Here is a 25,489-nt window from a genome sequence, read left to right as displayed (position 1 = left end):
GGGGATTTCCACAATTTGGGAGTTTATAGGGTAAATCCGCAAGATACAAATTTAAAAATCATGGGTCAAAGAATGTACCCTTGTTTCAAGCCTTTGCCCGAAGGGAAAAACGTAGTCGTAAGGCCAGATTGACTCCGCTTTTAATGCCACCCGTGCTCCTTCATGTAACTGCTATAATAAAGAAATAACCTTTAGATTTAAACCCCAAGAGGAAAGCTTAACCCAGAGCCTATTTCGATCAACGGTATCGTAGGCCTTTTGCGAAATCAACAAATGCGATGTATAGGGAGGTTTTTCCTCTGTGTAATTCTCTGTGCTTAATATTGGATAGTTGAGTTATTGCGCTCCGTTCCCATCCCCTTTCCGAAAACCTGATTGCTGCACTGATAACATCTTTTTTTTGAGTGACGCAAGTGACGCAATCCTGTAACTCCCATAATAAAAGGGAACAGAAGATCTTACCAGGGGAATCCAGCATGGCCAAAAGTCTATAATTTGCTGGATTCCCCCGGTCGCCCCTCTTGAATACTGGAACCATGTCTGATTTGTTTCCAAGAAAGTGGGGTCTTATTAGCCCTCAGGATTTTTTGCAACAAGTCAAATAAAATCAGCACCTACATATCTGGTTGGGCACGACTAACCATAATAGATATGACGTCAGGGCCGGGCATTCGGGAAGGCTCTAAATTAATAATTACAACCTCAACATCCTCCACACTTGAAATGATTTCAACAGGGGAAGAGTGGGACTGCATACGAAATAAGGTGTCTAGATACACTGGGCTCTTCCATAAAATTGTGCAATGTAAAGCTCACAATTCTTCTCAGCTATTGGGTTAATGTCAGCTGACGAATTTGAAGAAAATAGACTTATTGCCAACTGCCAGAAACGTTTATCATTGGTCTTTAATAGGTTAAATATAACCTGCCAGTTCTGGCAGAATTTCTATTTGAAACCATCAAGCTATTTTGTCTAACTGCCTTCAGCTTTTTCATTGAGATGTTAAGGACATATTTCTATAGCACACTTCTCATATGATTTTGTCGTATCCACTTGCTTGGATTTTATCCCAGGCATAGTTTTTGTTGTCACTTCTGTTACCTGTCTGTTTTAGTGATGTCTGCCGCGTAGGCTGTTCTCTTAACGTCTACTTGATGTTGTCCCGGAGTTCTTTTCTTTTGGATGATGTGGAAGTTCTTAAGTTATAGTCAAAGATGCGACAGATGAGTAGTACTGTGGCAGACACCTTCGGCACAAAGAAGGTTTTATTACCAAAAGGTAGCTTGTTTACACTATATTTTGGATTGGAATGAAAAAGGGTAAGGACAGTCTGTTGTGGGAGGATTAAAAAGGGGGATAAGGATATGCTACCCTCTAGTTTATAAATATAGATACCTTCCTCCCAGCCCCACCCTTTCCCGCTCCATACCTGCCTCCCAGCCCCAACATGCCTGAGGCACCAGCACCTCTGCTTCAACATTCCCTCAGATTTGTCTCTCGTAAGGATGAAGGATTTGGCACAGTACCTCACGGACAACTTTGTGGCGCCCATGTTTTTTCTAGTTTATTACACAGGCCAGCTTCCCACCCCAAAGGAAAGACTAGTGGCGACGTGATTGGTTACCTGGGAGGTGCTAATTAACATAATGTCTGAATTGGTGAGCCATACTGGGTGCTAACGCCCCACAGTCCGAACACAGCATTATTACTTAAATAAGATGCAAGGGCAAATATTTTGGTCGTTTTTCAAAATGAGTTGAAATTTTGGTGGGTGCAATGCTCGTCGCAGGTCAGAACAGAGAAAGCCTTGAAAGAACTTGTAGCCTGATTCATGGAATTATTTGCGTGAAAAAAGCAGATTTGCGCGCCGTTCTGCCCGAAAATCCCCATACTTCAAACGGGGATTTTCGGGCAGAAAGGCGCGCAAATCTGCATTTTCCACGCAAATACTTCCATGAATCAGGCTGTTGATGTCTCAATCTTTGAAAGTATATCTGTCTTTATTATCATATCGACAGAACGCCATGGATGAAAAAAGCTATACATGTAATCCTACAATAGATCTACATTTAATACAGTGATTTACAAGTAAAAAGGAACAAGACTCGGGATTAATTACACAAGAATCACAATAGTAAATCAATGAAAGTCCATTCACGGGGCTATGGCAATTATGTCTTGCCTTTTTAGCCGAGCTCTGTGCAAATATTATTGGGGTTCATCATTTGTTCGACCTCATCATAGCATGGCTTCATGAACATTTTCAAATCTCATGAACCAAAAATGTAAGTTTTGGATACAATTTCCTAAATTTAAATATAATGGGCATATTAGCATGAAAGGAATATCACTTTTGTGTTCGAGATTTACAATTGCAACATTTATCTGAAATTCTGTTGTCCCATTTGTTTGGCCATTCAGGAAAAGGTACGATTCCTAGAAACTTTGGCTTCAGCTCGTCCAGGTTTTTCTCGTATCCTGCCATCCCCCTTTTTGGTTCTGGAATTCATGATGGCAAACTCTATAGTAGCAACTGGTGAGGTCAGAGCAGTGATGAGGAGTTACGGCATTGGAACTCGCGATGTGAACTTCTATAAGGACATTGTATAGGGCATGCTATAGCAATTTAGGATCGGTTAAAAATTGTGCTGCAAGGAGGCTAATTAAATAAGAGGAGAGATTACCTTAATTATTTGTTTGAATCTGAGTTTCTTTTGTCTGAGTAAGTACATTTATATTGAAAATATGGCTTTGTGGTCAATGTTGCGAGTATCGATTTACTATATGCCATCCTATGAAAGAATGAATACATGTGCCTTAGTGTACCATAATTTCAGCGAGAAAATGGACTCCTCCCACGGCACCCAATGTATTCTCTCTGCCATCAGTTCTGTGGGGTATGAGGAGGGCGTGTCTTGCTTTTATCCAAATGTTGGACTGTTTCTTGTTCTTCCTTCAAGGTGCAAAATCACTGCGGACCTCACCATGTCGCGGAAGCACCCGTACACCGCGCAGTGTGAGAAATGCAATGCCCGCATTGGCGCCACCTTTCACCCCAGCATGCTTCACCAATATTCTGCTGTCCTCGGCCACCTGGACCTGCGAAGCGTGGCACCCGTGGACCTCGTTCTCCAGGACTGTGTGTTTGTGGTGTGCTGCTTGAGCTGCTCGCAAGAAGGACCGCTGGAGGTAACCATCCTCATTGGATTATTGCAGACAGTTACAACAATTTGTTGTCACTTCCTTGTCAAATTTCCAGGATCACTTTAACTCTGGACCCTAAAACAGGGGTCTGCAACCTTTGGATCTACAGATGTTTCAGACTACAGATCCCACAACCTCTAGCCCGCATAGTCCATGGTGGGGGATCATGGGAATTGTGGTCCAAAATATCTGGAGATCTGCAGACTGCAGACCCCTGCCGTAGGTTGTGGCAATATATACAATACTACACAGCAACACGTTTTGTTAGCCTTTTCGAAAGCATTTACAGACTTTTCTAGTTTTATATTTTACTGGGATTTATATTTTTTGCAACACACATTTCAGAATAATTTGTCCTCCCAAAACCATCCATTTGACTCCATTGACCCTTCTCCAAAGTAGCAGCTTCTACTGTAAAGCAGTTTTCCTGTTCCTCCCTGTAAGCTAGCAAGGATCCAGTGAGTGCTCAGAGAACCCTTCAAGAGGAACTGTCTGTCTAGAGTGTGAGGCCATTTGCAAAGGAACCTAGGTAGCATCGACCACCTAAAAGCGGATGTCACCTGATCAGCTCTGATGAGGGAGGGACATGTGCTATGCCTGATTCTCCCTGGGGTCCAAATATATGCCGTTGTCCACGCAGTCCTTCAGTCAGTTTATAGCCATGGCATGGTCCATAGAAGGCAGGGTGTTGCATGCGGTCTTCATCATTTACCATTCCGGAAGTCACCCTTCTGAGGGTTGTTGTTAAACAATGGAATAATTGTTGGGGGCGACCTTAGTTTCTTAGGCATCATTAATATTCTCACTGGTTAATACTGAAGTGTGTTTGTAGTGCAGTGTTCGCTTGCTCACTTTTGTTGGGATCCGTGGATGTAGCACCAATAGTGAATTCATAAGCTTTAATGTATCAGTGTCCTGTTGTTATTCCATTGCACATGTTCTCTAATCATACATTCCTACAGATTTTAAAGCATTCACTCCTTTAAATTGTTCTCTTGCATGCTTTTTAATCCTGGTTCCCGAGATCTGTATTTATTTGTGGCAGTTTTCCACATTGTGCAATCAAGGAACAATGCACAGTTGCATATGTAATATGACATGTAGTACACAAAGTTGACATCACAATTGAAACTACTGCTGCACTGAATGCACACACCTACTGTTAATATCCCAATACTGTTCCTGGCAGGTTAACCACGTTCTTATCCGTGTATGAAACTTTAATTGCCCACTATGCATACATTCTGTTTATTTATAAAGCAGGGTAGACTGCAATATCTGTACAAAACTCTGTGCATGACTTACTTGTTACCATTCAGTCCACTTTTGACATTGCTGGTGTCCTCGGTCGTTGAAGACGACAGCCAACAAATGCAATAGCTTATTGCAGCCAAGTTGTAGTGCTGCAGTCTAAATCCAACTACCGGCGGAGACTACCGGCTACCTCTTCGAGTCTCAAAGGGGCGACTGTCTTTTCACATTCCTCCATTTTGAGCTAAATGTCTCTGGCGATTCGGTCAATGGTTGATACGCAGGCCTAAGGAGGCATGTGCTGATTGTGTGCACGGCTACAGCTGAGAACAGAAGAGGAACGTTCTGTCTGTATGCTGCTGCTTATATAAAGCACAAAGCCAACTGTTAGAGTGGCCTGTCTTGAAACTGCTCAAAATAACTATTAGCAACACATCAGGTCATGCATGTTCTCATGTTTAATCCCAAAGGATTCTACTTTTGTGCTACATATGGACAATTTAGAGGTGCCTTGCATCAGAGGAAAGAAGGGGCCAAGAACTAAAGTGGGGACTGCATCTCCAGGAATACAATAACCCCCAATAATGAGTTAAAAGGGTGTGCCAGCCCCCTCCGACTTCTGTTTCCTCATACAGCACTCGGCCGAAGGCCAATGAACTCCTGAGTGACTTGCAATATCCTTATAAAGTCCTTTGCTAAGTCCTCTAAACCCACCAATCCGAGCTGTAAGCATTCACGGAAATGCTTTAGCAGACAATTACGGAAATCCTGGATTTGAGCAATCCTACAAAACACCAGAAACAAAACACTCTGCATGAACTCCACTTTGCACCTAAAGGATTAAGGACGTGTCCTAACAAGTTCTTTAAATGTACTTGTTAAGTCAGCGGGCGCATGCTTTTTTTGTAGTGAGACGGGCACTCCAAAGCAAATTACAGGTGCACTTCAGGTAAAGGACAGAAACCGGTGTCGCCTCTTTCCTAGTCCCGTTCTGCTGCAGAACCCTGTTTTTCAGCATGGGAGAATTCAGTGGGATGAAGGACTATGCATTCCTCTTGGCACCATGCCGAAGGTCTTGACCATTTGGCAGCGTAACCTGAAGATATTTTAGCATCAGTAATGGCCTCGAGGTAGTCCTCTGAATTCTTCAAACGCAGTCATTCAGAATTAGCACCCGGTGCAGGGAGCGCTGCCCCCGAACTTGGTCAGTAGATCCCAGCGAAGGGTGGTCTTCTTTAGAGGATCAGGAGACCACTGTTGAAGCTCTATGAACCACATGCGTCTAATCCACGCTTTGGCTCCTGGTATTGTTGCGGCTTGGCTGCTTCTGATATGGACCCCCTCTGCTCTTCTGAGGGTCAGCAACAGTAGGGACATCTGCGATCTTGGAGCAAACCGCCTTCCATGGAGGTCTGATTTCTGTAGAGTCCAAGAGATTGTGCTCTGTTAAACCTCCGGATTAGAGGACCTTTTCAGCACATTCTGCATGACGTGCAGTGCAGGTAGTCTGACCCTAAGTGTAATGCGGCCTTCTTGAAGGGAAGGCCGCTTTGCTACTTGTTGGTTTCTTTACAGAGCACAGTAGCACTGCTCTCTGCTGCAAGAAGCATGATTTGTGTTGCACATCGCACAGAATAACCTTTGTCTTTGTTTTTTCTTCAGTGCTTGAGGACGTTCTTTCTTTCTTCTGACTTTTTCAAGGTTTTCGTTCTTATGGAAGATGCTGACATGTCTCTCTCTCTCTTTCTCTCTCTCCCTCTCTCTCCCCCTCTCTCTCTCTCTTCATTCCTATTTGTTTTTAGATTTGTGATTGTTTTCGCTCCATAAATGTGCTTCGTTGTAATTTGTTGCATAATTTTGCTTTGTGGAATGTTTTTGAAGGGCTCTCAAGCCCTTCGGGGGTTGTGTGGGCTAGATGACTTGTATACAAATAACAATACAAAATATAATTGTGTAGGACGACCAACTTCCCTGGGCCCTGTTAGTACCGTTTTTCTGAAGTCCAACTAAGGGCTTAGTAAAACCATTCAACTGAGACAGTACAATACTGCAATCATAGTATAAGGCTCTACCACCTGACTAATTGGTAGCATAGACAGAGCAGCCAGGCTTATTTTAGGAGGGAGAGAGGGCTGTACAATGAGTACAAAGAAATTGTAGTACATACATGGTGCAAAGAAACACTGAAACACTATGTATCATAAATAAATAAATGGTTTATTTAAATACAAGTAGGCTCAGATAAATCTTGCGGGAAATAAGTACTAAGGAATCACATAATCAACCAACTCAGTTACCAGGATACTTTTCTTAATAATGGAACACAGATTCAAGGAACAGTATGTACCTATAACTACATTCATGATATCACACAGTCATACTAGGTGAGTAAGACCTTTTTGTGTAATATACTATTGCAGTTGCTTTTCAGCTCCGTGAAGCACACTCTAAGATAAGCAAGAACTCTTCGCCCTAATTTAGGATGCACCAGGCAGACCAAGGTCAGCTACACCTAAAGAACACTTTTCTTCAAGAATGGCAGACAGTTATTCTAGGCAGGTAAAACCTAATGTTGTAATATACTATTACAGTTGCTTTTCAGATCAGTGGAACACAGATTGAGGTAAGCAATAACTCTTTAACTTATTTTAGGATGGCACACTGCTAACTGAAGGTAAGTAAAACCAATATACTTTTAAAAAGTAACTATCAGCAACGTAAGGTGCATTACACAGACCAGAGAAAGCAACAGCCAATGTTACACTTTAAGAATGACTCAGTGTTATTCCAGGTAGGTAAAACCTAAGGCAGACTTATTCTAAACAGGCTATACAGCAAGTTAGGGGAAGCAAGACCCAGTTGGGAAACCTATACATTTATTCTCTGAAATAAATAGTTTGTGAAGCCAACCGCATTACTATTGGGAACGAGGCACAACCAATTCACAGATGAGTACATTAACCTTATATTTACTTTTCAGAATGGCACAACACACATTCAAGGTAAGTAAGAACTTGCGCAACTGTTCACTTGCAGTTACCCCCTAACTCTGTCACAAGTAAGTACTTTTAAGCACTTATTATACTTTTCAAGACAGAATCCTTTACTTATCCAGTTATTCCCTAGTCTATTGCATGAGGAGCCAGATGTAGGCAAGGTGAGATAGGGGTCTGTTGCAGGCAAAAGTCAGAGTTCCTGTTCAAACAAATGAGTAGTTCACTTTAGAGTTAGTTAGGGTCCAGTGACGTCTGAGAAGACACCCTAGGAGGATTCCAGCAGTGGGCCTGGGTGAACTGGATGAGAGGACTCCCAATCACAGAAAACACCCCCATAAGCTCTGCAGAAATCACGCAAGCTTAAGGTAAGTAAATACCCTAGCCAACACAGTACCGCAGCACAGAAGAGGAGTTGTAGCAGGAAGACTTCAGGTTCTGCAGCCATAAACCTGGTCGATGGATTCCTTTGTCATGAATACGGAAGACAGGACTTTGGAAGGGAGTTTATAGCAGGGATCAACGGAGAAGGCTCCAGGCAAGAGTTTCCTTGCGGTTGGATGCAGCTCTGTGGTTTTGGAACCTTTTTCAGGAGCCAGAAGACTACTGAATATCGCTGGTCGGATTCTCGTCATTTGCAAGGTCCAGCAGTCGGATGAGTGGACCTTTAGGACTTAAATCGTGTCTTTGGAGTTCCAGCAGGATGCCACTAAATGTTCAGCTCGATTCGGAATTTGGAAGACTGTGCATCTCACAATTGCTGAAGGTCCCAGGGTATTGGGGTATTGCAGTGCTGCAAGGTCACAGCACGACGTGGGATGCATCAAAATGCAGGTCTTCTTGAGACTAGTGGATGACACCAGGCTATAGGTCGGTGTCACCATTTTTGGAGTCCCCAGACCGCTTGGAAGGAAGGGTAAGGTTACACAGCCGGCTCCCTGGTCACTCGAAATCATCTCAGCTGCCTTTTCTGTATCTTCCTCTTTGCATTTGGTTCCAGTGGTTGACTTGTCAGCAGCTCCCAGGCTCAGAGTTTTTTTTTTGGGAACTGCAGCACACCCTCTGTATTCTCTCCCCGCATTTTACAGCAAGGGGCAGTCTGACTGTCCAGTCAGGAAAGCTAGCCCCCCACTGGGAGTTTGTTCCTTTCAGGCAAGGTGAAAGATAAAGGGCTGTGGAGTTTGGACTCCTCCTTCGCTTCGTGCCTTTCCAGACACTCTGGAGCCTGGGCGGGGAATCCACAGGATTCCTGCCAAAGACAAAACAGCCACTGCGCTTGTTCCCACCTAGAATGGCAGGGAAAGCCCTCAGAAACAGCAAGCACACAGGAAATGGCAAAAAAGGAGGAGCCCACCATTTAAAAAAAATGATGATCCTTCTGTGCATTACCGAGGCTGATTTAACAGCCTGCGAGTAATGAAGACTAAAAGTCATAAAGGTAAAACCACTGCCACCAGCCGTTCATGTAAAACTTGCAATTGTAATAGAATGTTACCAGGTAAGTACGGAAGGGGATACGTTGTATCCAGCACTAACAGGGGAGCCCATAGTGGAAAAAGGTCACCCATAAAAAGAGTAAAAGACCAGGTGAGAGGGGAAACGATTCCTCTTCACCTAGGGACAAGGTAAAAAAGTTATCCAGTTAAAGCAAAATGTTCTGGGGTTGACACAGTAAGATGTATCATTGTTGTGAAAATCTTGCCTAGCAGGCCTATGTGAAGATTGACCCTCTGGGATCAAGGGACATTAATGGGCAAGTCATTAAATGGGACTGTGCAAAAAACCCTGGAGGAATCTGCTGACAACAGAAACTATTTGGAGGCGTAATTGTCCACTTAGAAGTGGTGATGGTGATGGGTGCCTCTCCACTGAAGAGGAAACAGCTTCGATGATAGTATCATGGCATTTGTTGGGGTTGGGGCGGACCTGAACATCATCTTCACTTTAGGCGGCACCCCAGCAGTCTTAACCTGCCATGAGCTAGATACCAAATGCAAGCAGCCTCGTCTATAACGCACAAGAAAGACCTGGCAGGCAATCAAATAGAGTGAAACATCTTCTTCGGGCTTAAAACCCTCATGAGGGAGGCACATGCAATGGCTTCTATGGCTTGGATCCTCTGCAGAGAAACACCTTGGGTTGACTTCTGGGTTGACTGATTGCCTGACAGAGCGAGCTGCATCCAGTGTTTGGTGCAGAGGCCCTCAGATCAGACACCCAGCTCGGCCCCTCTGTATTGCTAGTCTTTGGCAGTATGCAGGAACTATTGATCTGATATGGATGAGCAGCCTTTGAGCAGTGGTGATAATATCCGGAACTCACCATGAAGCTATGGTGAATTTTCAGGTACATTTAATCGGGCAACTTCTTATTACCATCTCATTCTTTGTTTTTGTTCTTTGGTTAGCAATGCACGCATGAGCATTTTCAATGCAATGGTGTCTGGTTCCAGTAGATAGAAGAACTAAGATGGAAAGGTTTTGGGAGTATAGATAAAGCAGGAACTACTCTGCAAGGTTAGGCCGTGCCCGAGTACCTTGTTGGGGGTCCTTCCCCCACTGTGGAACCGTCATTCATTTCCATAGGAGACCAGCCTCGGTCCCTGGTCGTTCTGTAAGTCAGGCTGTGATCTGGTTTAGGTCCCATCATCTGCTGTCCTTGCTCGATGGGTTGTCCCCCTGATTTTGACTGGGACATGTTGTACGTGTGTGAGCCAAGCAAGTGCCCCCTTCCCTGCTAGGGGCCTTGTCTGTGCATTATGAATCCCAACTAGGCTGCTCTCCTCATCGGTGCGTTCAGCCACAGCCAACTGATTCTAATGCATTAGACTCAGCCACGAAAAATACCCACCCGGCAGCTCCTGCTCAGCTTTGTTCAGAGTGTGAATGGTTCCGTTTGTTATATATCCATTTTTGTCAAAGAAGTGAATGTTTTGAATTTTAAATCAACCACACTTTAAATCTTCAGTTGCCGGCTCCTGCTTGTCACCAGCACCAGTGAAGGTCCTTTAGAGAATCCTTCCTTTGCAGTGAGCCTCCGATTAGATTATTGTGGCCACAGCCACTAAAGCGTATCATTTTGCACTGTGGCCATTGCTTATTATTGCCCTGTGGTTCCCTCTGCCTTTCTTATCCAACGCCTCCAGTGCATCCTAAATCCTGCTGTGCCGCCTCCAGCTGCCCCTCGCATATTCGCCCATATATCCTCCTATCTTGAAACGCAGCTTAGGGCTCCAAGAGGGGAGTTTTTTGGGGTAAAATGTGTTGCACTTCATGCATGTTAGAGTATTGTAAAGTAAAAGTACTAGCTGCACAGTGTAGTAACTCATTCGACTGGCTCCCTTTGGTCAAAAAGCTGGCCCACTTTGACCATAAAAACTGACCCACACTACTAGACTGTTTGCCTTGTACTTCGGCATTGGCCTATTGCCCGAGAGGTCAGTTCGAGCCTGGATATCACCCCTTCCTGAATAGTTATTAAATGTAGTCTCTCTGTAGAAAGGACCTTGTCGTTCCTTCACAATGGAATGTCATGTGCTTTTTATTCAGCAGCCTAAGTTTTGCTCACAATGATATGCTACTCCTTCTTTTTCTCTGAATATTGCCTTAACAACCCTATGCAATTGCCCATTTCTGCTTAAATGTTTCAGTCATTCGGGGGCCAAGAGAGGGCTTGTGTACCATTGCCCAGATATGGAGGCCTTTAAGTCGGACCTTACATGCAATCCTCTTTTACTGTGTGCGCGCTCTCTCCTTCCTTCATTGAGACATGCCTGCGTCTTTCTGCTCACAGAACCTCTCGTATGGGCAGACCCGGGACACAAACTGCCTCCACTGCCACAGCAAGCTGAGTGTCCTCGCAGAAGCCGCCCGCTTCCAGAAGATCAGCTTTCCCCGGAATACTATAGGTACAGTGCCATTCTCTTTTTACAGACAATTTATGGTGTGTAGCATGGAGTGTATGCGAAAGGTGACCCAGGAGCGACTTCTGCAAGTGTTACCGGTTCAGACTAATTACATTTCAATGATCATGTGTTTTATTCACTAAAACGAGACCTGTATGGACATTTTCATACATATAATTCTGGGACCAGAGTTTGTTTTTAAAGGTGTGTGTATGTTGGTGGCTAGTGAAAGATCTTGATAAAAACTACTGGATTTTCTGATGCGGTCTAATATGGTATTTTAGGGATGTTATTAAGTTCTTAAGGATGTTTGAGGTACAATTCTGTGTTTGTTGTTGGTCGTTCCATAACAGGGCTCTGCAAAGTTTGTCCCTCCAGATGTTTCGGACTACAATTCCCATGATATCTGGCTATTGACTATGCTGGTTAGGGATGATGGGAGTTGTAGTGGACAACATCTGGAGAGCCAAAAGTTGCAGACCTAAAGTTAATGCATTTGCCATCAACAGTGTTAAAGCTCTCCATACCAACCACTGTAAAATATAACCACCTGTGCGTGCAATGATATTTTTCAAAGAAGTTTGTGATAACTGAGACGACCTTCCTCGATCGATCAGCCATGCACACTGCCAAACGTATTCAATTTTTATTAAAAGAAGGTGGTGGTTTCCTCGTAATGCTGCAGCCCTCATTTACCTTTTTTTGCTGTAATTGAAGTGCCATGGCAAGCGCCAGTCTGTTTCAGATATTGAACAAAATCTCTTTTAATACTCATAAAGCACCCTTCTACATTCTCACCTGAGTGTGTTTTAGTGGCAGATGTATTTTTTACAAAACGCAGAATAGAACATGTGTTTATTAAAATTGGCTTAGGATGGTTTTGGGCACACCGCCACATTCAATTATGGAAGAAATAGTCAAATCATTTTCAATTACCTAATGAATGTTGCAAAGTAAATAGTCGCCCTTCTTAAGTATATCAAAATTAAGTTGCAACCTGATAATTACAAATAATTAGGCGACTCTTATGTACTTGGACGGCCCAAATTAAGTGATTATGGCACAGCATGAAAAAAGATAAATGTATATTAAATGAATACATATGTTAAACGTGGACCTGGATTGAAACTGGTTGAATGGCGGGCTCCAGGTTGGTGCAGTTTCTCGGAAGGCTTAAATGGGCCTTAGAATTGGACATGGCTTAGTACTAGAGAGCCTATATTCTAACATATTCACAGGCGTATCGATTAATGTATAGGCCAACTATTTACACTTCTGTTGATAGATGATTGGTAAGTATAAAGGAGAGCTTCAGGATGCTACAATAATAATATACATCGGGCATGGTACAAAAGGAACAACTTGTTAACTGATGTAGGCCGGACCTTGACCTTAACGCACAGAGCAATCCTCGGCCGAGGAGCAGATTTCCTAAAGAAGAAAATAACCAGGAAGACTACTTAGATCAAGCTACGACATTTGCCTAGGACCAAAACCAAACAATAAAAGAAAATTCGGAGGAGCATCTTTCTCACACCTGGCTCCTAAAACATGGAATTCCTTACCAAAAAACATACGCAATACAAGGGATCATCTGGAATTCAGAAAACGACCAAAAACCTGGCTTTTCAGCCCAGAATCGGAAGGGCACGAGTAGGAATCCTACATTCTGGCAGAAACGGGAAGCCCAGAGAGGAACCTACAATCCATTGCCTAGCCACCCCCAACTGGTGGGCATAGGGACATTTTGGACCTCTCATGCACACACACCGCCGAGTTTATAGAGGAACACCATAGTAGGCAGGGACCCCCCCACTAGAATTCAAGGAAGAGACCCATAAGCTTCCTAACCTAACCATCTCTAACCCTAGGGCGGGAACACACCTCCACGACCCATGTCCACATACTGCTAGACTTCTACAGAAGATAATTACCACACTGCAAGGAGGATGGTGCCACAAGGAAAGTGGCTTGTCCCACTAAGTCCTCCACTCCGGAGGAATGGGCAGCCTTCAGGGAGCAGATGCTGGCGATTTTCCAATCCCCGGGCACAGTTCCGTCCGCGCCTTCGGAAGAAGCTGGCAGGGAACGGTCTCAGTCCGTGGCTCGTGCGCCTTTGGGTTCAGGTCCTCGGCGCGATTCTCATCGGGAACCTTCGAGGTCTCGTTCGGACAAGGTTCAGGTTGATCGCCAGAGACGTGCTGCTTCCAGATCTCAGTCTTCGTCCCCAGCGAAACTGCAGAAGTCTGGTAAGGGCTTGAGGTCGACGTCGGATACAGATGTCGAAGTTTGCCTTCAAACCAGCCCTCGGCGCCTTCGTCGACACTAAAGCCCTCGATGCCGAAGCCGGCTGCGCTCTCGACGCCTTCGGAGCCTTTATGCCAGAATTTGCTGATGGAGGTCCCTGGTACTGTGGATCCTCCAAGGAAGGGTACTTCCAAGTCTGTGAGGCCTGTTAAGGATTCCAGACCCTCTTCTGTCCCGAGGCAGGAGTTCTTTCTCCCTCTGGATGATATCTATGAGGATGAGGAGAGGTCAGAATTGGAATTTGACCCTGTTGTGTCTGATGTGGCTCCTGTCTGGTCCGGGCACAGTGAGTTGGAAGAGTTACGTCAATCTCTTCACGATTTCAGTGGCTTGGACACTTCTCCGGAGGTGGAGTTTGGCAGACCTGAGCCCTGGGGCTCATGCTCAGTCTTCATATATGAGACTGATGGCTAGGGTCACTGAGTATCTTGGTTGGTCTAGTCCTCCAGAAGTTTTGTTCAGGATGATTTAACTGATATTTTGGATCAAGGTCCGTCCTCTGACCCAGTGTTTCCTTTTCATTTGACATTGCAGAAAAGGGCGCCGGTGGCCTGGCAGTTACCAGAATCTCTTCAGGGGTTAACAAATGGTTAACAAAAAAATACTGCCCTTCCAGTAGCGACCTCAGCTACCTTTCCTCTCACCCCACTCCCGAGAGTTTGGTGGTGCAGGCGGCTACAGCCACCTCGGGGCAGGCGGCGTACCCTACCATCTCTCCTGATGAGGACGACAAACGCTTCGATGGTTGGACATGCAAGGTGTTTTCTGCGGGGAGAATGGCGCTGAAGTCGGCCAACTCCACTTGTGCCGTAGCAAGATCTTCACACACTCTGTGGAATTGTGTTTCTCTAGCGGCTGAGCATATTCCCAAAGGGGAAGAAAGGGATGCGTTACTGGCTCTCGTACAAGATGGCAAGGATGCCATGTGTGAATCCCTTCAGTCGAGATTGGACACGGCCGACAGTGTTAGCCGGTCGATGGCTGCGAGCACCGTTATACGCAGATTTGCGTGGTTGTTGAAGTCTGGTTTTGCTCCGGATGTGCAAGCCCGTCTTTTGAACATGCCCTTAGATGGCGTGCATTTGTTTTGCCGCAAGGCTGACGAGAGCCTTGAGAGGTTGCAGACCTCAAAATCTGCGGCTAAATCTTTGAGCGCAGCTGTGTCAACTTTCGCCTTTTCCGTCCTAGGGGACAGCAGTTGGCAGGTTTCTGGGTTTTGGAGGTTTATTTATGGCTTATTCATTGTAAATTCCTTGACCTCCATGTTAGCCTGCTGTCATTCTCCCAATTCAAGATGGAGAATTTCCTGATCAGCAATGATTGGTCAGAATCTATTATGATGCAGTTTGGAACCTCTGATGAGGTTCTAAACCGCCTTTCATTCAAGTCCAGCCCAGGAGAGGTCGCAGTGCTCAAGAGCTCCATAGAAGTCAAAAGAAACAAGTTTAAACACCACTTAACGTAGAAGACTTTTCAGCAAAGAAAGTCAGAGACTGAATCTGTAAATATTTTGTTGACAACTGTATAGAACTGTTACTTGTATGTTACTGCTGATGCGCGTGTTAAAAGGTTGCTTTCTAGCGGGCGCGTAAGAGATTTCCGAAGCATTGCAATGCTATTGTCCTCGCGTCGGGTAACGATACGGACACATTAGAGGAAGGCACCTACGACGTGGAGAGCGTCGGTAGCGTGCCGAAGGCGACCTGCGTAGTGAACGGGAATCCGCTGAGTGGCACAGAGGGAATTCCTGTCGGCAGTGCTAACGAACTGTCAGAGTTGCACGGTATGTTTATTGCTTCGCGTTTCCATAGTACTTGAAAGCGCGGCTTGTTTGAGGATCGCTGTATGTTTGCTGCTAGCGATTTCAAGTACAAGAATGCGCGGCATGCTCAAAATTTGCGTGCACGTGTTGAGTAAAGGTTTCTGAAGTTGAGCAAAGACAGGAAACTGAGCTAGTAGGAGGCATTTCCAAGACAAAGGGTCTAATGAGAAGCTGATCTAAGTGAATATCAAGGCAGCAGCAGAACTAAGCAACAAGAAAATACAGAAAAACGTGTATTTAAAAGCACATTTTAAAAGCACAGCATTATAACGAATTAATAGATCTGAAGGGGCAAGACAAGCAAGCTGGAGACCAGATAAAAGACGGTGAAGGCATATCTGGTTATTAAGACTTCCAAGCATCAATGCCCAGTTGAACTGTTATTAGATTTAAAAAGTTGAAGTTGCAGATCTGTGGCGCAAGGCACACGTTACCTACCAGAGGAAAGAACAGAGTGAGAGGGTTTCCTGTCATCAGCAAATAATGGAGATAAAGTTAAAAGGAAAATCTACATAAAAATAGCCTCAGAGCAGAGGCTGACCGGTAAAAAGGGGGTTGGAAAGAGTTGGTTTAAGTCAGAGTCTGAGGAAATGCTATTGTAACACTGAATGTATGCTGATTTTTGCAAGGTTTCCTTCGTTCAGAGTCATAGGAGCAGGAGAAGAACCTTGTCAGTTTATTATTTTCTCGACTTCCCCTTTCCCCTGATCAGGTCAACGCCATAGTTGTTTAATTTGACTGTTTGGTGTACTGGATTAAGGGATCTGGTGGGCTATTCGTCTGCTTCTGCAGGATTTCGACGCTGGGACCTCACAGCAGTGGAGGGGAGGTTCCTTTAGTTACTACTCCTCTTTTGGTAGGACGAGAGGAGCCGCCAGTCAAAGGGGTCAACGTAAAAGTACCTGTGGTGGTCAGGGAAATAGGGGTGCCAAAGCCGCTCAGGCAGCTGCCTCTTTGCCTTCAGGCGCTGCCACAGCCGCCTCCAAAACAACTATGAGGCCATGTTCCATTGTTCGCCGGTTGGGGGCAGACTGTCTCAGCATCTCCATTAGGATGCGTTGGTTCTGGATACAATAGCCCACAGCTACTGCCTTCCCTTCCTAAAGCGGCTTCACGACAATCCACCGGGGAATGTCTCTTTAAAGCTTCCGGATCCGCTCCTTGTGCAGGAAATCTTGACCCTGCTGGAGAAAGGCGCTATAGAACTGGTGTCTATAGCGGAGAGGAACAAGGAATGGTAATCCCCATATTTTTTGATTCCAAAGAAAGACTGGGGTTGAGACCCATCTTGGACTTGCGTTGGTTGAACAAACTTCTCAGGAAGGACAAGTTCAAGATGGTCACTCTTTCTCAAGTCCTCCTGGCCCTTCGACTTCAGGACTGGTTGCTGTCTCTGGACCTACAGGATGCTTACTTTCATGTGCCGATTCAATTCATCCAAAGCACAGAAAGTACCTGAGGTTTGCGACTGGCAGCTCGCACCTTTAGTTCCGGGTCCTGCCATTCGGATTTACCTCTGCCCGAGGGTCTTCACCAAGCTAATGGTGGTGGTGGCTGCGTATCTCAGGCGAGGGGGCATTCACGTCTACCAGCACCTGTACAACTGGCTGATCTGTGCGCGTTCTCCCGAGCAAGCGATGGATCATCTCGGTCTCACCTGCCGCTCCCTCCACAAGCTGGGCTTCTCCCTCAATTTCATCAAATTCACATCTGACATCTTCCCAACAGCTCCAGTACATCAGGGCTGTGTTGGACACGTCCTTGGGGAAGTGCTCGCCTCCCAAGGCGAGGGCTCATCACATTGTGCAGATGGTGGACAAATTTCAACATGCCCAGTGTCTCCCGGCTTTCGAATTATTATGGTTGCTCAGCCTCATGGCATCCTGCATTTTTCTGGTGCCAGAGACCAGGCTGAGGATGAGATCCCTGCAATGGGTCCTCAAGATGCAGTGGTCACAATTCTCAGGCAAGATGTTGTATCCCGTTCAGATTCCACTCTCGGTCTCACAGGATCTTCTGTGGTGGGCCAACGAGGGGAACCTGATGAGGGAGGAGCCGTTTTGGCAACCGTGGCCGGAGGTGACAGTAGTGACAGATGCTTCCCTCACAGGATGGGGAGCTCATGCCGACGATCTGACCGCCAGCGGTGGTTGGTCTCTGTCGGAGTCCAAACTCCACATCAACCTGTTGGAGCTGAGGGCCATCAGGCTGGCCCTGAAGGCTTTCCAGCCGTCTGTGCGGGGGAAGAGTGTCCTGATCATGACGGACAACACAGTGGCCATGCATTACCTCAACAAAAAAGGTGAAGGTAGGGTCACTCCCGTTGTGCAGAGAGGCGATGCAGATCTGGTTCTGGGCAAACCAGCAGGGAATATCCCTCTCGGCATCACTCTTGGCAGTATATCTGGCCAGAAAGGAGAATGCTGCTTTGGATGCTCTGAGCTCACGAAGTCCTTCTGGAGATCTTCGCCCTTTGGGGACCCCACAAGTGGATCTCTTTGCGACCAGTACCAACCGGAAGTGCGAGAGATTCTGCTCAAGGAAATTTCCTCCGAGAGGAGCCTTAGGGGATGCATTCGTCATGGATTGGTCATTCCCACTTCTCTACGCGTTTCCTCCGGTCCCCGTCATTCCTCAAGTGTTAAGGAGGTTGCGGAGGTTCGGATCCCACATGATCCTCATTGCTCCGGATTGGGCCAGGAGAGCGTGGTACCAGGATCTTCTAGAAATGTCCATCTGCCCTCCATGCCGTCTTCCCTACCGAGAGGATCTTCTCTCGTGTGAGGGAGAGTGGGGGGGGTCTCCATCCAGAGGTCAGGACTCTCAACCTTCACGCTTGGTATCTGAAAGATTGAGATATAAGGATTGGGACCTCCTGGATGACGTGATGGAGGTGTTGCATTCGGCCAGGCGGCCTGCAACAAAATCCCTGTACCGTTGCCGTTGGCAAAGTTTTGCGACTGGTGCAGAGGACACAATGTCGATCCTTTTCAGTGTTCCATTCCCATGGTTCTATCTTTCTTGCTTTCTTTGGCCCACAAGGGCCTTCAAGTGGGTACCATTAAAGGTTACCTGGCGGCGCTGTCTATCTTCAAGCGCTCGTCTGAAGATTGTTCTTATTTTAAGATTCCATTGATTTCGCAATTTCTAAAAGGGCTCACTAATGTGTTCCCGCCGTCCTCCTTTTCAGGTGCCGGTTTGGGATCTGAATTTGGTCTTCCAATTCCTGATGGGTACTCCATTTGAGCCTTTGCACTCTTGTCCTTTAAGACTGTTGTCTTTCAAGCCGGTTTTCTTGGTTGCGGTTAAATCCGCTCGCAGAGTGAGTGAATTGCAGGCACTTTCATCTAAGCCACCCTTTACTGTGTTCCACAAAGATAGGGTTGTACTGAGGGTATGTCCATCCTTTCTACCTAAGGTAGTGTCTGAGTTTCATCTGAGGCAGAAAGTGGTACTTCCTGCTTTCTATCCTCCTCATCATCCTGGTAAGGAAGAAGAGCGACTCCATAGGTTGGACCCTAGGAGAGCTCTGAGCTTTTATATTTCTAGGATGTCCAGGGTCAGAGTGGATGACCAACTCTTTGTGGGGTATGCTGGGCACTGATTGGGCCAGGCTGTTACCAAACAGACCTTGTCCAGGTGGATTATCCTCACCATTGCTGAATGTTACCGTTTGGCAGGCAAGGACCCTCCTGAAGGGTTGCAAGCTCATTGCCCTAGGGGCGTCGCTACTTCCACAGCCCTAAAGCGGGGAGTTCCTATTAGGAATATTTGTGAAGCAGCGACATGGGCTTCTAGCCACACCTTTGTCAAACATTACTCCCTGGATACGCTCCATGGTCAAGATATGGCCTTTGGTAAAGCGGTTCTTTATTCGGCCATCTGATTGGGTATTATAAATTCTTTTCCCCCCTCCATTTTCTGGTACTGCTTTGGGAGACTGTCAAAGATGTGGAATACGTTGGAGGACACAATCCATTTGAAGAACAAGTTACTTACCAACTGGTAATGTTCTTTCGACTGAATGTTCCTCCAACGTATTCCACATCGCCCTCCCAGCCTGCCCCTCTGGAGAATTTCCTATCCTGTTGCAGTTTATGTTCCCTCAAGGCTATGTGCTGTCAAGCAGGCATTGTGTACGAGCATGTCACACGTTATGGAGGAAAAAACATAAACTGAGGCTACGGGCGCCGTGCATCCTATTTATAACATCCGGTGACGTCGCCCTCGACGGAGGCCTTTGAGGGACATCGACCCGACGCCATTGATGCAGGACGCCCTCTGCCGAAAAATTTCCGAAGTAACACAGCTGTGAACATTACATGTCAAAGATGTGGAATACGTTGGAGCAACATCCAGTCGAAAGAACGTTACCAGTTGGTAAGTAACTTGTTCATCTCACTTTCCCATTCCCACTGCACCCTACTAACCACTCTCTCAGCCTTCCTGTTTCACACCGTCCTTTTTCCGATCTGCTAGAGCGCCAGCGGACCACTCCGGTGGTGATAGTGCGCGGTACAAGTAACCTTTAACAACTTGCACTTTATGATTTTGACTTTGCACTTTAACTAATGACTCATGTTTTATGCCCTAGACCGAGTACAGGGAGAATTTGTCTGATCAATGTGCTTTGTGGATTTTAATATATAATTTATAGGTCTTACATGTATAACTGGAAGGTTTGCATTTTGTACCTGATGGCTCCCGCGTCATAAAGATTTACAACAACAGCAACAATAACACAAGAAAGAAATCCATTTGTGTACTTTGCCAAAAATGTAAATAGCAGTTTTGTGCTATATATTATCATTCATTAAACATGGTATGCAAGCTGCCCATAGGTCACTTGCCAACATGCTCCCCTTTATGCAGCCTCAGCCTTTTGGAAAACAGTTCTTTGAATGCTGGGAGTTGTAGTCCTGTTTATATCCATAAATATCGGTCTCCAAAAGTGCAATTAATTAAAACGCCAGGATTGGATACAGATGACTATGGTGGTATGGCCATAGGGACTGTGATAAAGGCAACATTGAGCAGCAGGTTGGGCGCTGTTCAGGGGAAACCACCCACTTAGAGAACCACACCGTGGAGGTACTGTGTGGACCATCGGAAGTCTTTCTCCCCTCCCCAACCCCTTGTACAGGGGGAGCCTGCAAATATAACAGAATCCGTCTTGGAGGAAAAAATGGTTATGGAACACAAAGGCTTTTGGTTCGAGAACTGCATCATCAGAAATTCATCTAACACTAACATTTTGTACCAGAGAAAGCGTGAGGCTTGTGAGCTCACTCCATTCACACAGCGGAGAGGGCAGGTGGCTTTTGTACCCGCTCGCGCTGCCGCACCAACAGGAATCCTAAAGAGATGGGGCAGCTGGGAACCTGCACTCCTGGGGTGAGCTGTGGGAGGCGGGTTAAGAAGGAAGGAAGGGGGGAGGCAGCTCTCAGAGGTGGCCGGGTGCTGCAACAGTTCCGCCTGACTCCGAAATGGCAATGCACTCCTTTAAGCCCTTGGCCCATGCTCCTCATGATCATCGGGGGAAGACATTGCCGATGCGACCAATGATTACACCTCATGAGGAGGTGGAAAAAGAGAGCCCTGACCAACCCTGTACCCCAGGGATCACAAGAAAATGCCCCAACCAATCCTTGGCATTATTGGGGCCATTTGGATGTATAAAACTGTATAAAATAGGCAAGGAAGAGAGAGGCAGACCGAGAGGACGTGGGGACGGAAATCCTGAGAAGTGGTGGAGCAGGAGGAGAAATAGATCGTCCCTGCCAAAGCTTGCAGAGGCATCTTCCCAAAAGCCTGCTAGGGACTCGATCCCAGATCCAGGCAAGAGCCATAAAATCTGGACAGCAGAAAACTCTTTGCTACAGGTTAGGCGGGGATGGGGATCGATTGGGGTGGGTGGTTTGAGGGAGGTCCTACCCCAGATCCCGGCACGTGCCAGAGAAAGCTGAGGAGGGATGAATTGCTATGCCTACTTGGTGAAAGCAAGGGGACGGGGGGCTTGTGAGTGGATGGGAGCCTTTAGTCGGCTTAAGCTCAGGAGTGCAACACTTTGCTATCGGTTGGGAATAACTGGGGTCTGTGAATTTCCCTTGGTGGAGTAGGGGGAGAGACGTTCTTGGTATTCTCCAAGGCACGGGTCTGCAGTCATTGGCTCTCCCGAGGAATATTAACTCGCATCAGCTCTAGCCAGCATAGGCCATGGTGAGGGATCATGGGGGTTGTAGTGCAAAGCATCTGGAGAGCTGCAGCTTGCTGAGCCATGCCCATAAGGCAAGTAGGAAGTATTTGCTGTTAAGCGCCGATCTTGTCTGCGCACCAGGATCCTAGTAAGGCGACCTTGCGTCCTAAAGCTGGGCAAGAAAGTCGTCCATTTAGAACTTCTGAAAAAAGGAGAAACCACAGGAGACGTAATAAAGTGTGCTCAGGTGCTGTAAGCGGACAGTGATAGTGAATGACCTGACATTAGCTAGCAGGGGGGTATACCCCTGCAGCTGTGGTATAGACTAGGGAATTGCCCTTGGATACTAGGTGCCCTTAGATTAGAACCTGCCACCCGTTTTGTTATACTTTCATCCTGACACCATTAGACAGAGTTACCTGCCTCTTGAAGTTCCTTTCCTCCCTAGTTCCCTTCTGTGTCAAAAGGTTTGAACCGTATTGCTTCTTTGTCGACTATCCTATTGTTTCCCACTTTGATGAGGCCTACTACTCTGCTGTGTAAAGGGGGCTCCTTCTCCTCAGTGTAGAACGGGCTGCTGCTCCCCTGCGCAGGATGTGCCTCTGCTTCTCCTATTAGGGAGGCTTCTGCTCTGCTCCCTCACTGTCAGGACCCAGCTCGCTGTATAGTGGAGGCGATAGGCCACTAAGTCAAGATAGTGGTGTCTGCTAGCCATTGGTGTATGAGTGCCAAGTGTTGGGGCGGTTGCTTTGAAGCACAGGGTGATGGGCCTCCAGAACCTCAATGCAACTGATATGGAGACTGAGAACGTGACTGTCTCTTGCAGGGTCCAAGAGTGAGGCCTCTTGTTTTGGGAGCGACGAATTAGGCTGTCTTTTTTTTTTAAGAAGATAAAACGATTCCACGTGAAATGGGTTACTCAACCTGCAACCAAATATGATGCGACAAGCTGCAGGGCCCTAGAAGAATCGATGCGGCCGGCTGGGCCACTCCAAGATTGGCACCGGGCGCAGCTCACCTGCGTATACAAATACATGATGCACGCTTTTCAATAGAAAACTGTTCTGGAGATCATCAATTGGTTTATAATACTTATATTTACAACCTTATATAAATTTATAAATAAAACACATTCCTCCGGAATTGCTGGCACTGGGGTGACTGGGCAGTAGTACTAAGCCGTCACCATCAGGCATTTATGAAGCCGAGCTCCTTCTCTTATTTGTAACCATTCTCCTTGATTTCTCGGCACAGGTTGGTTTTCCTTTAATAAAACCCTGATTTAACAGTGGTCTGTACAATTCTAGTATCTTATTTTAGGGGGCTTCCTTGCTTGGCAAGACCCCACCATTATTTGTCCACGTGTTTGCATTGTTCAACCATTCGGATACCCTGGCTGCCCTCCTCAAGCGTATAGTCCTTAGAGCGCCTGCTAATGACTGCCTTTCGCCTTTCAGGAGATCCATTGCAAAGGCAAAAGAAGACGGTGCGAGATCCTGCTATTCAAGCTGGGAAACCCCTTCCAGAGCGTGGCACATGTGAACATTTCAAGAAGAGCTGCCGGTGGCTACGGTAAGGTGCCTAGGCCCCTGCACTAGCTTCTGAATAAAGGCATCTCTAACACTCATTGGGAGGTTGGACTTTATTTGTTGCCTTTCCGTTTCGTCTGACGGAACACAGATCCTCTTACAACAATATGGGATCCTTACAAACCTCCCAGAAGGTCTATTTTGCAAATAATGTCTGACTGGCTTACAGGGTTAGAACAACCAGCGCCCAGCTCTGTGCCCTGAGGTCCTGGTAGTTTTGGCCATGTCAGTAAACCCTGAAAGGCATTGCCATATAGCATCCATTTGCCTTCCCAGATAAGAGGTGTGGCTCTTGGTCAAGATCCCTGTTGGTGTGTATTTTATTAAACACCGCTGTGCTATATTGAAACCATAGTTAGTGTTTGGATCCCAAGGTTTCGATAGGCATTAAGTAACATCCTTTCAGCCGCAGAGCATACTTGATGCTCGTTGCGAGGCACTATGTGGAGTCTGGCTCGGCTCTGTGGCTAAATGAAGAACTTGCATTTCCCATGATGTCTCTGACATGTTTTATGAGCATTAGCCATCTTAGAAACCCATACTTAACCAGCAAAGGATTGATATGCTTAGAGTGGTTCCCTGATGTATCTTTCATTAGCACCCTGGGCTGTATTTTATGGTACAAGCCTGTGTTCCGAGCAGCCTGGGTCGCCAGAACCCCCTTCCCCGCTCACTCTCACCTCTTAGTACCTGTGTAGTTTCCTACGCGAGTGCTACGGGTGTCTTTTTTTTTGTTTAATTTTGTTTTTAAAAAAAGAAATATACCTTTGCTGCGTGCCGCACAGTGCTGTCCCTGAAGTCCGTTGAGGTCACCAACATTGAAAATGGACTTCATGGGACAGGATTGAGCAGCGCCGGGCCACGCAGCAAAGGTACGTTTCTTTAAAAATAAATAAGAGACCCCATTAGCACCCGTGTAGAGAACTACACGGGTGCTAATGTTAATATGCCCCTCCTGCAGACGGCCGACCTTATCGGTAACGGCACCGCAGCCCAAGTTAAAAGCCCGAGCGTTGGGCCGGCCCGCCGTATCTGGGCATATTGCCTCAATATCTTCTACCACTAGCTCTTAATTTATTTCTGCACAACGCCCCCTCCTAGTGTGTGTGTATGTATCTTTGCTACTATTATGTCCTGCATTCTTTTGTAAAACTATGATTTTTGTCTACTATACAACTATTACGAGACATTTTTGTACATGCTTTTATATTTCGTTAGCAGATTGCCATATGTTGTATTGCAATTAATATGTTGTATGCTACTTACTTTTCCACTTATCGCAATACTTGCAATATAAATTGCAGTTAATGGTTTGTTATCCATGTAGACCTGTATTTTGTTAATCCTTTTTCCATATCATTTTTCAATATTTCTTTCTTAAAAATATATTAAAATTTTTTGTAAGAGCAGTATTTAGGTGCGAAACTTTAAAAATATCATTCAGAAACATGTCACTTGGACTAACTAGTACTTTTTGCTTTTACGTTTTCAGACCAATGCCATGAGAAGTCTTAGAAGGCTTGGCACCAAGAGAGCCATTTTAATTGCATTTTAATGCTCGTTCAAAGCTGATTGTCTTTAACACTAGCTCTGTTTGAACCAGTCTTTTTTTCACTTTAGTGTCACCTGGGTTCCTTCTTTATTCGTTTTTTTGATGTGTGGTTTGTTTGTTTGTTTATTTTATTTATATCGCGCACCTGAACCGCAGGTAATTGGGCGCTAGAGGATAGCAATGGTAGACAGTTGTGTGCATGAATACAGTTTGAGCATTCAAGGAAAAATTACAATGGTACACATATACATATTAAACATTATACATATTATACATAGGTCATATCAGTAGTATAGGATGGATGTCACATTCTAGTTGTGCAGACCATCTAGCGGTTAGTGGTATCAAGAGCTGTTATTTTATGTTTTGTTGAGTATCCATGTGATAACATGGCATCTGAATTTGTTGAAGGTTTGAATAGTCTGAATATTCTGAGGGAGAGTGTTCCAAAGCTGGGCGGCTAATGCCGGAAAGCTAGAACCTCCGGCTCTTTTTAGATTGTATCTGGGCACCGCCAGACATGGTATGTTGGATGATCTAGTGATTCTGTTAGATACCTTCCATTGTTTTACTTTCAAATCTTGTTCTTTTTTAGTTTGGGCTATTAGGTCGAAACTATTCCATTAGAGTACAGATGGGGAGAAGTGGCATATGAGGAGGGACACACAGC

General features: G+C 45.8%; 1 protein-coding gene across 4 annotated transcripts in view; it reads left to right on the top strand.

The window, feature by feature from the left end:
- The window catches only part of LOC138504325 (uncharacterized), a 319,698-nt gene that overhangs the window by 226,787 nt on the left and 67,422 nt on the right, over positions 1-25,489 (top strand). For all 4 annotated transcript variants that reach the window (XM_069624745.1, XM_069624746.1, XM_069624743.1 and 1 more), the window contains 3 exons: positions 2,962-3,190; positions 11,242-11,356; positions 23,136-23,250. In XM_069624745.1, coding sequence (XP_069480846.1) covers positions 2,962-3,190; positions 11,242-11,356; positions 23,136-23,250 — 459 coding nt within the window. The remainder of the gene's footprint in view (positions 1-2,961; positions 3,191-11,241; positions 11,357-23,135; positions 23,251-25,489) is intronic.

The sequence above is a fragment of the Ambystoma mexicanum genome, chromosome 11, assembly GCF_040938575.1.
Source record: "Ambystoma mexicanum isolate Mex_15411 chromosome 11, UKY_AmexF1_1, whole genome shotgun sequence".
In the NCBI taxonomy this organism is placed as follows: Eukaryota; Metazoa; Chordata; class Amphibia; order Caudata; family Ambystomatidae; genus Ambystoma; species Ambystoma mexicanum.
The sequence above is the reverse complement of the archived record's forward strand: the minus strand, read 5'-3'. Positions and strand labels throughout refer to the sequence as shown.